Below are 15,686 nucleotides of genomic sequence, written 5' to 3'. Positions count from 1 at the left end.
TTCAGGCTAAATGAAAAAGAACATTACCAACAAGTTTCTTTCCACACGGATGTTTGTGCAAGACATTGAAAACAGAAATGACCAAGAGATTATTATCGAAGAAATACATGCTCGAGCTCACAGAGGATTTGACGAAAATCTTAGGCATATTTTGAAGTTCTATTATTGGCCTACATTATATAAAAAACTTTAAGAACACATACGACATGCCGAAATTTGTAACAAAAATAAATTTAACAGAATCCCTAAACAAATCCTTATTTCTAAAGCACCTATTCCAGAAAGATAAAGTGAACAACTTCACATTGACATTTTCTATGCCCAAAAATTAACATTCATAACTTGTATAGATGCTTATTCTTAGATTTTGGTCGTAAAAGAAATCGCTAACACATCAGACATGGCAAACAAAGTGTTAGAATTAATCCAACCCTTTCCTTTTGTTAAAACCATAATGATGGATAACGAACCTAGTTTTTCATCAGCACAATTCAAATCATCCATGTATCGTTCAGGTATAACAATTTCTTTTGCCGATTTTTAAAGAAGTTACGAAAATCACATTATTTGTCAACGACAAAATTGCTAATTGTAACAACACATTTTATGTCATCAACAATTTTAAAAAATAAATATAAAACAGCTTTGCCCAAATTATATTTACTCCTAATTGCTTTGTGAATCTTCTTAATAAACAATATACAACTTGTAAAAAATTATCTGGAAAAAATAAGCAAATTGAAATTATAACGGATGGCGCAATTTTAGTGTTAGGCACAAATTATATTAACGAAACCTGGCTTCCAGGTTATCATGTTACTTTTAAAACCATAGTAATAATAAACAACATCAAATACAATAAATTCACAAATAACTTAATTACAGAATATCAACTTACTAAAACACCAAACTACAATTAGAAAATACAAATCTTTTATCAAAAGTTGTTGTTAAATTACAAAAATTACATATATTATATTCTTCATAATTTTAATTTTTATCATCATAAAGCTTCTAAAATTTTGCCAAGTAACAAATGTAAATCCCCTTAAATTACCGCGTTATCAAAATCACAATGGTACCCCACCCCCCAAACACAAGCATGATTTTTTATATAAATTAAATCAACAAATCGAATTCCTAAAACGAAATCATTAAGAATCGGGACGATTCTTTTTAAGAAAGGGAGGAGCTATCACCCAGCTGCAAACCAATTCCCTTCAAAATATAAACAATATTCCCAATTGGATTTCCAATACAATCAGTTGTCACCCAGCTTGAAAGGTTCTCTTCAAAATTATAAACAATATTCCCAATTGGATTTCAATTCCAATCAGTTATCACCCAGCTTGAAATCAATGATTTCCCTGCGTAGTCGGTAACGTAAACATTAAACGATCTAGCTTCTCAGGCTTTGTTTGCAACGTAAACAAAATATTCTTCTGCGCAGTCCGTAACGTTAACATTTCAAGCATTAAGCTTATCAATTACACCATTGAGCTTTTGATTGCACAAGCCGTTTTATACGAGCTTTTGAAAAGAAAATCACACTCTCTTAACCTCTTCTTGCGTTCATATCACAATCTCTTTTTTTCTTTTCTTTTATCTCGCTTATCATGCGCAGACCAAGCAAGTGAATGAGCGACTTGAAGAAGAGCGATAGATATTAAGGGAGAATATTCTCTTTGTTGTTGTTAGCTTATTTTTTGTTTGTATTTTTACTTTTGGCTTTGCATTTTTCTTTCACCACCAACACATAATAAAAACCAAAATGCACAAACAAAAACCACTGAAACTGTTGCCATTAATTATAAATAAATAAATTTGGGAAAAAAACGAATTAGCACAATATTAACATTGATTTAAAATTATTTTAAAATATTAAAATTGTTCCTTTTTTTTTTCTTTTCTATCAAAAATAAAATAAAATTTATCGAATTATTTCTCCGTCTCGATAGCCATTGCCATTTTCCCGGAACTTTCCGCCGATTTAAATTGAATTTCTCCGCGAATTCCACCGTAGAACCGCATGCCGTAGATAAAGCGCAAGCACTGAGCACTGCGCTGCTGACCACTGATACCAAGTCATCCTGATTTCTCGGTTACCGGGAGCTTTCAAAGTTTTTTAAATTAAAGCACAATACTTAATTCGTAACTTTTATTTTATTTTATGGGTCTGTTGAAGCTTAGCCTTTTTTGGCATTTTTTATTTTATTTTTTCTTATTTTCCTTATATTTATTTTTTCAAAGTCATCATATTTTAACGGCCGATTATTGACAAAGCTGCTGCTGTTGCCCTCCCTCCTATATCCGTTGGAGCATGAAGAGCATAAAGAGCGCGCAAAACATCTGTTTAGTTTAGAGGCATTTTAATCAAACAACAATGAGAGGGAGAACAACAAATGAGAGGGAGGTATGCGAATTGCTATTCGCCAAACCTAAAAAGATAGGTTTGGGTATATATAGAAAAAATTAAAAAAAAACAATCTCTTTTCGCCTTCTACAAAAAAAATTTTTGTTTCTAAAATAAACTCACCACCCTGGATTTTGCGCGGCAATAATTAATAAAATGTTGGCAAGCCCGCCTTTTCCTTTTCCTCTGTCTGGTGCACTCGCGTATATACATATATATTATTTTAACTTTCTTGTTAAGTCGAACAAGTCACTTGAAAATATATACTGTGTATCACTGCAGATATACGTCTGCCTTCTCTGGATGCCAAAATGGAAGAGACAGATGCCGCTCTAATGCGAGACCCGGAACTCTCTCTATGCTGTAAAGAAACTAGCCATATTCCTTTCTATTTGACAAATTGGTCTCTTAGCAGCTGATGATCAGCAGCTCTGCATTTCATAGAAATTATATTCAAATACAATAAAAATATTGAGGCATACTTTCAGGCTGAGCAAATTAAATTATTATTATAAGGCACAAAACTTTTGTCATACATTTTTATTTCGGACCAAAATCTTAATTTGAGCGTTATATTCGAAATGAAAATGGACATAACGCCAAAAACTTTTTTAGCACGAAGGGTGCTAAAGGCGACTAGCTATATATACAGCTAATTTGGAAAATTTGCTACGACTGTCCGATCAGATCAAGTTATATACCGATCGAAAGGCTTAGTCCAAACTAACCAAATGGCGTACTAAAACTTTTGCTACTCACCTGGTTCATGAGATAAGGGGGTGTAAGTGGGAGTGGTAATTTTTTTATTTTTTGAAAATTCTTATTAAAAATACAAGTCGATTGATTGATTAATTAAATTTGAAATTTTTAGTGGACTTCTCAAAATGAGATGAAAAGTCGGTTTGTTTGTATCTTTAACATTTTACAGGTGAAATAAGGTTAGTTAGCTTACATTTTAGCGATTTTTTAAAAATTGACACATGACATCTTTATCAAATTTCAATATGTTATAGTCAATAAAATTCCGCGTTTTTTGTGTGTGGCATATCAGCAAACCAATGTAGCAGACAGTTTTTGCGCCACAAAAATAACCATAAGCTAGAGATTTGTCTTATATGTCGCTGGAAAGGTAATTTTAATGACTTTTAGGCTTTTATTAAATTAAATTTTGTTCTTCACAATATTGGACATCAGAAATTTTGGGGCATGAAAAGACTTTCGTCACTAGACTTTTACCACGTAAATTGTTTTTTTTTTTTGGAAGATTACTAGATTACCATTAAAACTGTATTATCTTAAAAACTGTGGGTGTGGTTGTTTTTCGCGATTTTTGTTTGCAGACGGGGGCTTGGCTTAAGATTGAAACAAACTTGATATGCGTGGGGTCTATAGAAATCTGTGAGCCAAAATTGGTTACTCTATCTCTTTTAGTCTCTCAGATCCTTTTGTTTATACAGACGAACAGACAGTTTTTCGCGATTTGCGGGGGGCGAGTCAATAATTGAAAACATTGACCTGCTCCAACGCCTTTGGAGTCTGTGTGTGAAAGTTTGGTATCTCTATCTCGTATAATCTCTGAGATTTAGGCGCTCACACGGACGGACAGGTGGACAGACGGAAATGGCTATATCGACTCGGCTTTTGATGCTGATCAAGAATATATATACTTTATAGGGTCTGCCACGCCTCCTTCTGCCTGTTACGCACATATTCGTTAAAACAAACCCAATAGACCCCTGTACTCTTTTTAAGTACGGGGTCTAAAAAGTACATAAAAAGTAAGTACACTTGTAGGGTGTTCACTTCACAGTGGCAGCATGGCAGCGGGCACATGTGCATTACTGAAATCGTGAGCATTCCTTTACATTTCAGTCCTACCCAGGAATTCGTATTTCAGTTTTATAATTTGGTTTGAAAATGTTTGAGCTTCCTGGTAGTCTAGATGCTAGAGTTGACGATCTACGTACAAAAGTTGCCGATTCAAATCTGGATTCTCTATCAATGTTTTTTTATTTTCTATCTTCTATCTATCTTTTGCTGCCTTCTATTGATTTTAATTATTTCGGAACTCAGAGCAGAAGCTTTGCAGGAGCAAAGGAGCAGGAGCTCGGTCGTCCGATCAACTGCAATTAGGGTTTTCACTTGATAGTGGCAGCATGGCAGTGGGCACAATTGCCAGACGTCACAACAACAACTTGTACTGAAACATTTTCTGCCAGGGTGCTAGACCCACACCCTTGACTATGAAAAATCAGGCTCATATATGCCCATGTAAGGATGAAAAAAACCCCCATTTAAAGTTGATAGTTTAAATCGAAATTTAGTATTTTTGGCATATTTTATTGTGAAAGTTTTGACGTCACGACACAAATGCATTGCAGGAAAATTTAACAATGCAACCGACAAATTATTTTGCAAGTCGAAACAACAAAAAAAGAACGGTATTTTCATATTTTATGAATATATAAAACGTTTATAATGCGCGCATGGAATAAATAAAAATAAAAAACATTTGAAGAATTTCCAGATTTAACCGGCAACTTTAACACGTAGAATCTACGTCGTAAATCTTCAAGTCTAGCATATATGTAGACTACCAGGCAAGGACATTAGCAGGGGGGTGCAGGGGCGGGCCCTTTCCTCCTCCCCCGGAGGTTATATATAAGCTACAGAAATGTCCAAGCTCTAATTTTTCACACCTATTTGCGGGTACAAAAAAATAGGTTATCTTCATTGGTATATTTGGTACAAAAAAATTAATTTTAAATATATTTAATGCTCTTTTATTAAATTTAAAAAGCAATTTAATTTTATAATTTTTACATTTCAAAAGCAACCATTCATTTTTCATATTTCATTTTTAGGTTAAACATGCCTGTATAAATATTATAATAGAGTGGGTCAATTTGTATGGAGTAAAAAAAATTAATTTTATTTCGAAAGCCTAATATTGATTTTAGACCGATGGTTTCTTGGACAAACCTTTTTAGAATTCTTCGTAGATTTTGTCGCAAAAAAAAAATTACTCACTCTACTGTATAAGCTTTTTTTAAGGATCATGTATGCTGATCTCGCAAGAAAGTCTAGTCTTCGAAATAATTTTAAAATGACCACAAAGACTAATTTAACTACGAAGCTATATTGCTCATAGGAATGTGTGTTCACCAAATCAACCCAAAAGGCTTCGTTTCTGAAACTATGCAATCTTTCAATTAACCAAAATATTTTGAAGAGATAAACAAAAAGTTTAATTTATTGAAGTAATTAAACTTATTTTTTTTTTAATGAATGCAATAGTTTTTGAATTAATTAATTAAACGAAAATTTTCAAACGGTTGCTTTAAAATTATTTTTTTTTAAAATCTCCAAAGGTTTCTGGCAGGGTTTGTGGTGATATTTATAAAAAATTTTGTATGCCCCCTTCGCTTACAGCTGCCTACGCCCTTGCTACCAGGAAGCTCAAACATATCCGAACAAAATTATAAATCTGATATACAAATCCGTGGGCAGGACTGAAATATAAGGGGATGCTCACGTTTCCAGTAATGCACATGTGCCCGCTGCCATGCTGCCACTGTCAAGTGAAAACCCTAAGTGTTTTTGACTACGTTTGGGACCGATTTTCGACCGTTTCGACCGGATTTTTTTCTGAGCGTATTTTTCAGTATGCATATAAGATTATTTTATACTTAAGTCAAGTACATTTACTTCTCCATAAAGTGTTTTAAAATCTTAAAACAAGATTATTCTGGAATAAATATAATAGCTATGAATTAAGTACATTTTAATACTGGCCTATATCCCAATCGTATACATATTTATTTAAAACTAGTAGAAGTTGCTATTGTACCCGACTATAGGAATACCCGTTACATATGTACTTTTAGGACCTTGTATTTCTTGAAATTAAAACAAAAATTAAACAAAAATTCGGTATATCTTACAAACTGCAGTTGTGGTGTGCAGTGTGTGTTCGCGATTTGCGAGAGCGGAAGGAGGCGTGACAAAAATTTAAATCAATCTTGATCTGATCCAAATTTGTTCTATGTGCTAAGTTTAGTTGCATTAACAAGAGCTATAAGATAGTCTCTGAGATCTAGGCGCTCACACAGACGGACGGACGGACAGACAGACTTAAATATATCGACTCGGCTGTTGATGCCGATCAAGAACGTATATACTTTTTAGGGTCGGAGGTGCCTCACTCTCTGCTTACATGGATTCCAAAAAAACCACAATATATCGTTTTACTTATTTGTTACGTAACGGTTTTAAAATGAGTGTTTAGTTTATGTAAGATTTTGGCTGGTGTCTAGTGTAAAATAGAAGGTTCTATTTAAAGAACTCAAGAGACCAGCCTCTAAACAATATGGAATAAATTTTAATGAAATTCTGCAGGATATCTTTAGATATATATTATTTATATATTTATATTTAGATATATAGCAAATTCAATGATCTGAAGTAAATTAAATTATTTCACAAAATGGTTTTCTTTTTAATTATATCTGTATTTACTGCCATTCAAGTGCTGCACTTTTACCCGGCTGAAATTGCAATTCACTTTCCTATTTCCTTTGCAATTTATTTTTATGAAGATTCATTCAATGCATTTTGCTTCCGACTGCCCGAAAGCATACAAGAAAATATTTATCAAACAAAATGTGTGCCGCAATATTTTATTAAAAACCAAGCAAAAATGTTTAAATGAAACTGTATTATTTTTTAATTCCCTTAGTGGTATACTACACTTTTAGAGCTGCACACAGGGGACATTTATCAAAATGACTCCCGTATTGCCAATAGATTAAGTTGTTATCTGTTGTTATCTGATCGCAGAGCGAGGCAATAGATATTGTAAACCACAAGTTGCTTGGCTAGTCAACAACGAGTCCTCTCAGCAATGAGTTGTTCATGCACGTCATATAATCTTATTGAACGGAAGAAATTAAAGTTAGATTTCAGTGTAAAATTCAGATATATTTAGTTCTGCGTATTCTACCCATAAATGAAGCACATTTATTAATGTATACCTATATTGAGTTTGGCTTCCTAGTCTTGGGCTTCCTAGTGTTGGGCATGAAGTTTTCAAGTCGGCGTGGACTCTTTATTAGGAGAAAGTGCTGCAAATGCTGCAAAATAAAGTGTATGCATTATTGCCCCTGATGCCTGAATGACGACACTGAAACTTGCAACAAGTGAGTAAATTGATATGTAAATTGATTGGTGACATTATTCAAGCAATAACACTAGGCAACAGCCCAAATCTGAACTGAGCCAAACCCACTTCTTTGGATAGATATGGGGCCCCACATGACATAAAACATTTTTTTAGACCCCGTACTTAAAAAAAGTACAGGGGTCTATTGGGTTTGTTTTAACGAATATGTGCGTAACAGGCAGAAGGAGGCGTGGCAGACCCTATAAAGTATATATATTCTTGATCAGCATCAACAGCGGAGTCGTTATAGCAATGTCCGTCTGTCTGTCCGTCTGTATGAGCGCCTAGATTTCAGAGACTATAAGAGATAGAGACACCAAACTTGGTATGTAGGTTCCTCTATATTGCAAGCTGATCAAGTTTGTTTCAAAATTCGGCCACGCCCCCTTTATCGCCCACAAATCGAAAACAAAAATTTCATATCCAAATTAAAAGAACAATTTAAAAGCTAGTGACAATTTTGGTATGTAGATTCATCTATCTTGCAGGCAGGTCAAGTTTGTTTCTTTTTTAAATCGGACCACTGTATCATATAGCGCCCATAGGAACAATCGGTCGAAAATCAAGTTTTAGTATGAAATACTTTTTTGTTTTATGAGATATCGTAAGCAAACTGATAGAATATACATAAAACTTGGTTTTATATATCCTGTTTAAAGTTGGTTCAAATCGGACCACTATATCATATAGCTGTCATAGGACCGATCGGGCGAAAATCAAGTCTTAGTATAAAAAACTTTTTAGTTTTATGAGATATCGTAACCAAACTTATAGAATATTCATTTAAGTTAGTCTTATATATCCTTACCGAAGTTGGTTCAAATCGGTCCACTATATCATATAGCTGTCATAGGACCGATCGGGTGAAAATTAAGTTTGAGTATGAACAACTTTTTTGTTTTTTGAGATATCGTTAGCAAACTGATAGAATATACATAAAACTTGGTTTTATATATAACCATCGGTTCAATCAGTTTGGTTACGATATCTCATTAAACAAAATAGTTTTTCATACTAAGACTTGATTTTCGCCCGATCGGTCCTATGACAGCTATATGATATAGTGGACCGATTTGAACCAAATTAGTTAAGGATGCATAAGGCCAACTTTAATACATATTTTATCAGTTTAGTTAAGATATAGGATAAAACAGAATACACAAAATGTGAGTTTTGGTTAAAATACTTTTCATACTAAAGATGGATTTTGGACCGATCGTTCCAATGACAGCTATATAACTTTGGTCATAATGTGTAAGACAACAACAAGTTCAAGTTCTGGGAGATTGGTTAAGATATCTCAAAAAAACACAGTCATTTCTTATGCTAAAGTCAATACATGCAAAAATATAAAATGTTATTATATCGCCGGTTCTCCATTGATTTTAATGAATCATATCTTAAACGACGCTCAATTAATGCAAGTATGCAACAAGAGGTTAAAACCGCAATTCAGTTCGAGTTTTCCTCGAATTCTGAAGTGAAAAAAAAATTTAAAAAAAAACTTTAAAAAATCATGATTTTCTTGGTTTAAAAATTGATAGCTATAAAACTACTGGCTTAAATCTCAGACTGGGTGGAGATAAATTGCAGATATATTCATAAGCTTTCAGGAAAAGTAAAGCTTTTGAATATCGCTTTTGGCATTCTCAAATAATGATGACAAAAGTGGGCGCACCTTTAAAAAATAGCAAGAAAAAAGACAAATTTTAAAAAATTCTAAAAAAAACTTTGCTATAGTAAAAAAAAATAAAATTTTTTTTTGTCAAAAAATTGGGTTTGGTTCAGTTCAGAAGAAAAAAGTCCAAATTAGTTGCCTAGTGTAATCAAGGCTTGAACTGAGGCAAAGGGAACCGATATTTATATTTATTGAAATATGTGAATTTCTAATGCAAATATTTTCACCAGAACCTAACAAAACAGCAATTGTGCAAACTAAAGCAATTTCCTAGAAATTATCTGCGAATGTAGAATCATTTGAAACCCCCAAAAACTGAGTTTAAATAGCCAAATATTTACCCGTTTTTTACGAGCAATTAAAATTTAACCTGACATCTGGCGTTACGCAAACAAATACAACGGATTTCGCTCTATAAAAAGATGTAAAGCAGAGTACTCGATATCAGTTGTCCAAAATCGACCAACATTTGCAACATGCGTGCTATTTTACTTCTTGCCCTATTCGGCTTCGTGCTGCTTTCTACAGTATCGGCAAACAAAAAAGTTGTTGAAGTAGATGAACAAAGTGATGGCGACGACACGGCTGAGAATGATTCCAACAATAGCGACAGTGACGACGATGAAATGGAAGAAGTAGAAGAAGAAGTTGAAGAAGATGAAGACGGTTCAGAGAATGCACCGGCTGAGGAGGAAAACGATAAACCAAAGGAAGAGGACCAACAGGATTAAACTTATTGGATTTTTATGAGCTAATTGGCTTAAAAGCTAAAACAAATCTATTATACCATATTGCAATAAAAAACTATTTGTCAACTCGAAAAAAATGTTTTAAAAAACATAATTTATCTTTCAATTAAAGTTCCATAATAAGAGTACAAATAAAAACCAGTCATAGAATCCAAAACATCTTGCACGAAAACTAAGTCAGTATAAATTACTCATTCACTTCAACAGTGTCTGTTAAAACGTTGAAATGCGCACACTAAAAATTCTGACGCTCGTCGTTTTCTGGGGGTGTTTTTTTGTCACCTTGAGCTCCCAAATTGACGAAGAAATTGACCTAGAAAACGGATCCGATGAAGAAAGTGACGCAAAAGAAAATTATAATGACATCACTGATGATGTTGAGGATGATGATGAAGATGATGATGATGATGATAACGAGAACGCTGACGATATCGATATCGATGCCGATGAAGATGCCGATGAAGATGCCGATGAAGATGCCGATCAAGATGCCGATGAAGATGATGAGCCACTTAAGGGAGATGAGATTGATGACACTTCTGACGCTGAAATCTCTTTAGAAGTGACAACACCATACAATTTTCTAAGATATTCTTCACAACCCGAGCATATTCAAAAATACCCGCGGTTCGCAATACTCCGGCGAAACAGACAACAGATCATTAATAATGCTTTCTAGGACAGTTTAATTCTGACGTGTTAATGTTTTTTTGTTTATTAATTCAAGATCACAAACAAGATCAAGCCATGGGAAAGACGAGTTTACACAGTTGTATTTAAGTAAATAAACATCTAGATGTACCCAAATGCCGCACAATTTGTACAGTTTGTATGCATTGAAATAAACATATCAATATGTAATAAAAAATGTTTTGCGTTTTTAAATGTATAGCAAGACGAAACCAAAAACTTGACAATAAATAAATGAATGTTATGAAATGAGTATGAAAAATGAAAATCTACTAAATTTTTTCTTACCTTTTATTTTCAGATTTGCACATATTAGAAGAAACATTGTGCGACCAAAATGGTAATGGTAAGCTCAGCGGTATTAGGTGCCGCTGCCGGTACTGGGTTAGCTCTGTTACTGGCTGTAACCATCGTGATGTACCGCTATTATCTGCTTCGTAAGCGTGGTAAGGTGAGTACATCTACATATAATACGGAACACGAGCTAGACATTCTTCTAATACCTTTACTCATGAACCATTTTGTTTACATAAGGAATGGGAAGAGCTTGACCGATGGGAAGAGACGCGTATAATGCGAAAATTGCAGCTGAAGGTAAGAAATTATTCAATATTAACACTATTACTTACAATAATTAAATGGTAAATGTCGTGAATTATCATGCAACTATTTCTTCCCGGTCATCCGCGGTTTCTTTTTAAAAGGACTTCAAACAAAAGAAGGCGCCCCGGCGCTCTTTATATTGCAAAATTCGCTTTCCTCTTTACCAAGGAATGTGTTACGGCCAAATCCAACAGGCAGTCAAATCAAACGGGCAAACGATCCCCCGACAGCTTGTTCGGTTTGTGTGTGTGTGTGTGGACCTTTGGTCAAGAGAATAAAATATGCGCGGCCGCTGTCTTTAAGTTCACTTTCAATCGACAACTTATTTAATGCATTTTTTGACAACACCTGCAACACTTTCGCTTACAGCAGCATTAAAATAGAGGATGCTAACATTGCGATAATGTTAGCAGCAATGTTACATTAGAGATATTCCGATAAATTCACAAGTTTATAAGTTAATAATAACTTAATTATAATGACTTCAGAAATGACCAAACAGAATGCTAGCTCTGATCATAAAGACGTCCAATGGCCTTGAATGCTTCATGGATCCGATCCGTGTGATCCTTATATCAGTTGTGAAAGTGGATTGTTGGGAGGTATCCAAGATAGTGCTTCTTTATTATTCCATAGTGTGAAATATTGGCGCGCATATCTCGCCAGAGTCTCTGTGTATTTTGTGTATGTGCATGGGTCTGACTGAAGCCTTCGGTATCCAAGCAAACATCCCATTACTGCATCCTACACTGAAAAAAAGTATGTATATGTACTATTTCTTATGAGACAAACAGTGGACCCGTGATAAGGGAAACCACTTCAGATGTGAAAACAGCAGGCGCCGGTTCGAATCCCACTCGTAACAAAGTAAAATAAGATTTATAAAATTAACAAGTCAGAATAAAATGTAATTAATAAAAATTTAAAAAATTATAAATCTAAAAATCATTATTAATTTTTTTTTTTTTATTTTAACTTTAAGAACATGTATTCATAAAGAAAAACGTAGTCTTATTTAAAATCATCTTAAACCAAGATAAGTTTTCTTAATTTAAAAATTACTATTACACTAGGCAACAAATTTGAGCTTTTTGGCTATTACAAGAACCAAACCCCATTTTTAGAGTTTTTTTTAAATTTGGCTTTTCTTATTACGTTTTTTTAGAGGTGCGCAAAAAATCATCAGTTTCTTAATTCAAAAATTAATAGCTCTAAAACTACTAGTTTAAATCTAAGACTGTGTATAATTGAAATATAAATATATTCATTAGCTTTCAGAAAATCGGGCTTGTCATTCTCGAGTAATGATGACAAATGTGGGCGCACCTCTAAAAAAAAGGTACGAAAAAAAATTCAAATAAGTAAAAAATTAAAAAAAAAAAAATCTTACCATAAAAAAATGTTTTCCGTCATATGGGTCCCCAAATCTATCCAAAAAAGTATGTTTGGTTCTTGTAATTTTTGGCTGTTGCATAGTGTTATACATTCCACTTAATGCACTTTATTTATGGCACAACATAGCGATTTAAATATTTAATTTGAAACAAAATTGAATTATATAAAACAAATGATTATCATCAAATGCATTATTTGGGAAGAAGCAATAAATTCAAAATTTTTTTGAAAGGCCTACTATGATAAATTATACCTTTTGCACTGAATGTTTAAAGTGCATTTAAAAAGAAACCGGTGATTATCGGGGAGAAATAATTGCATGTTAATTCAAGATAATAGGCAGGCCATCAAGCAATTTTTTTTTCGCAATTTCTTGAGAGGTCGTGCACCGAATATTTAAGAAAGGTACAGTTGGTATTGTCACTGAATGCCAGACGTACCGTTTGAGTCACGAATTTTAGTTCAGGTTTGTGTCTATGATAAATGTCCACACAGAGAAATTCCCATCTATAAAAAGTCGAGAAAATTAGGAGTTGTCGGCTGTGAGTGAAACCAATTCAAACAAATTCTATTTTCAAAAGAACTTAAATGCACTATTAATTATGAAGGTTTTAATAAAAATGAACATGTATATAAATGCGTCAAGATTGCAAAAATAAGTAATTAAATAAAATTTTAATTGAGTTGATTTTTTTTTATTTAAAAGCACATTAGCATAAATTCAGTTCGTCCAAAATGCATTCTAACGAGTATTTACGAAATCACTTTACCACCATCAAAATGCTAATTAAAGCTAATTAATTAAATAACAGATAATTAGATATAAACTATGCAGATATAAATTCTCGTTAAAGTCATACCGAATTTATAAAAATAAAACGAGAAAGGAAAACGAGAAATTCAAATGCTTGGAGTATTGACTTACATTATTTCAGATCATATTAAAAAAAGTTTTATGCAAAAAGGATTATCCTGAATAGTGCGAAATTCAAGTTTAACTCAAATCATTTTATTTTAATCGGAATGATCGATTACCTTACTATATTTATTAAAATATGAATTGCTACTCAGATATAAATTTTCAAAATGTTGACTTTTTATATGATTATTGTCACATTTTTCGATATTTGTTATAGCTTGCTTGCTATTCGTAAAATTTAGATATCATTTTGAATAATTCTCACTTTAAGTCCGACTTGTGATGAGAGGCATTCTGTGTTATTCTTACTCCAAGTAGTTGGCATCTATCTATTTCACCAAACTTACGATTTACGGACCTACGATTTTATAAGAATTGTTGTTTTATAACAATCCTTTTATCCGTGTAGAAGTCGACATTTTGGCGAAGGTTCGGTTTAATAGCTCGAGCCATAGAATACAAAAAGACTAGAAAACAAATATTTTTTTAAAATTATTTTTAGATGTTTTAAATATTTTTTAACCTTAAAAATAGTTAAAAGCTCTTACACAAGAGCGTTTTTTCACCGAAGTTTTTTGTAAAAAATACTGTTCGGAGAACTCAAAAAACCCCAGCCGATTAGGTTCTGCGTGGTTCGGTTTAGAAGCGGCTTGCAACCGTTCTTTGTCAGTGGTTCGATTGTTATGTTTGCAGCAGTTCTATTTATCCATTTTCAAATCATAAATATCACAAAGCACCACAAAGATACAAATGTAACTACTGACAAATAATGGCGTCTGATGTGATGTGACTGTAATGAATGCAAACGGGTCTAAGAGAATTCCCTTCGTCGCTTGTCAATTTCATATTTATAGTATAAGGTAGCCGTATCGAAACCGTATCATTATACAGTCGACTGCAGCTCTTTGGGGTTGATTCAATCGCTTTCATCAGGGAACAATCATCAGCCCGTGCCGCAGTTACTCCTGGAGTCAGCGGCTGCTTCTGCGCACAATTCGGCGGCTGTCGGAGAACTCGCGCGTTTTCCCTGGACCATTTATTTTATATTTTAAATGTTGATTTTATTAACTGACTTGCTGTTGACATGAGACATGAGTGGTTTAAAGGGGTGATAAGTGAATCGTGTTCTTGTTTGTTATATTTGTATGTGCATATAATTTGATTAGCGGCAATAAATTTAATTGCTTCTTTGCCATTGTGGGTTGATTACGTTTATCATTACCCCAACCAGCTGATTCAATTGTTTATATGTTGAAAATCTATATACCCTCTTTGCCCCTCAAATAGCCACAATATTGACCACAACAAACAACGCGAAACATGGCAACAAAACAGTCCTGATTAATTGTACTGTCCGGTAATTCGGCCTTGACCATGATGTCGATGCGTTTGTCCAGTGGCCACTAAAAAATAGCTCGATATAAAAGATAGAATTTTAACAATCCGCTGTTACCTGGCACAACACAAAGGACATTCGGGATATGAATGGAAAGAGCAAATGGTCTACACAAAGACATCTGCAGATCACTGCAAGTGCTCGCAGCTCGGCACAATGTCCAAGTACAATAGTTGAAGAAATGTTTGCGACCTTTGTACTGCACTGACTTTCATTCATAAATGAATGTATCTGTAAAAGTTGGCATTGTGCTATTCGAGTCCTAAACTGTCGGTAGGGCACTTTGAAATATATTTCTATGCTTGACGCTAAACCAATGGACGAATCGTAAAGTCTTTTATATTTCAAAAATACTTACGAGTCCACATACACGTATTTCGACTCTCTCAACAGACCGCACACACTCATTTATTGCCTGAGGTCTGATGACTGAAGAACACGCAGTTCAAACCCCAATCGTTTAGTGGTGCAAAGCTCATTTATAATTTATTCATAAGCGCAATTGGCAACTGCTTGAGCTATAATGAAGTCATATTTGTTAAACCAACATAACATACATAACATATAAAAGTGTTTTTCTTTATACTTATGAGAATGATGATGGTCTCCCTTTCCTTCCCTC

General features: G+C 33.7%; 1 protein-coding gene and 1 long non-coding RNA gene across 3 annotated transcripts in view; one reads left to right on the top strand and one right to left on the bottom strand.

The window, feature by feature from the left end:
* The window catches only part of LOC117788569 (synaptotagmin-5), a 57,335-nt gene that overhangs the window by 12,369 nt on the left and 29,280 nt on the right, over positions 1-15,686 (top strand). Inside the window, exons 2-3 of the mRNA XM_034627356.1 lie at positions 11,053-11,202; positions 11,286-11,345. Coding sequence (XP_034483247.1) covers positions 11,089-11,202; positions 11,286-11,345 — 174 coding nt within the window. The 5' untranslated portion in view covers positions 11,053-11,088. The remainder of the gene's footprint in view (positions 1-11,052; positions 11,203-11,285; positions 11,346-15,686) is intronic.
* On the bottom strand, positions 11,652-12,869 carry LOC117788573. 2 transcript variants are annotated; one of them, XR_004617776.1, is made up of 2 exons: positions 12,745-12,869; positions 11,652-12,103 (listed from the first exon to the last, which is right to left on the bottom strand). It is a non-coding gene; the product is annotated as an uncharacterized LOC117788573 (long non-coding RNA). The 2 variants fall into 2 exon arrangements; XR_004617775.1 differs by having other exon boundaries at positions 11,652-12,098.

This window comes from Drosophila innubila (genome assembly GCF_004354385.1).
Source record: "Drosophila innubila isolate TH190305 chromosome 3L unlocalized genomic scaffold, UK_Dinn_1.0 0_D_3L, whole genome shotgun sequence".
In the NCBI taxonomy this organism is placed as follows: Eukaryota; Metazoa; Arthropoda; class Insecta; order Diptera; family Drosophilidae; genus Drosophila; species Drosophila innubila.
Note: the sequence above shows the minus strand (reverse complement) of the source record. Positions and strands in the feature narration are given on the sequence as shown.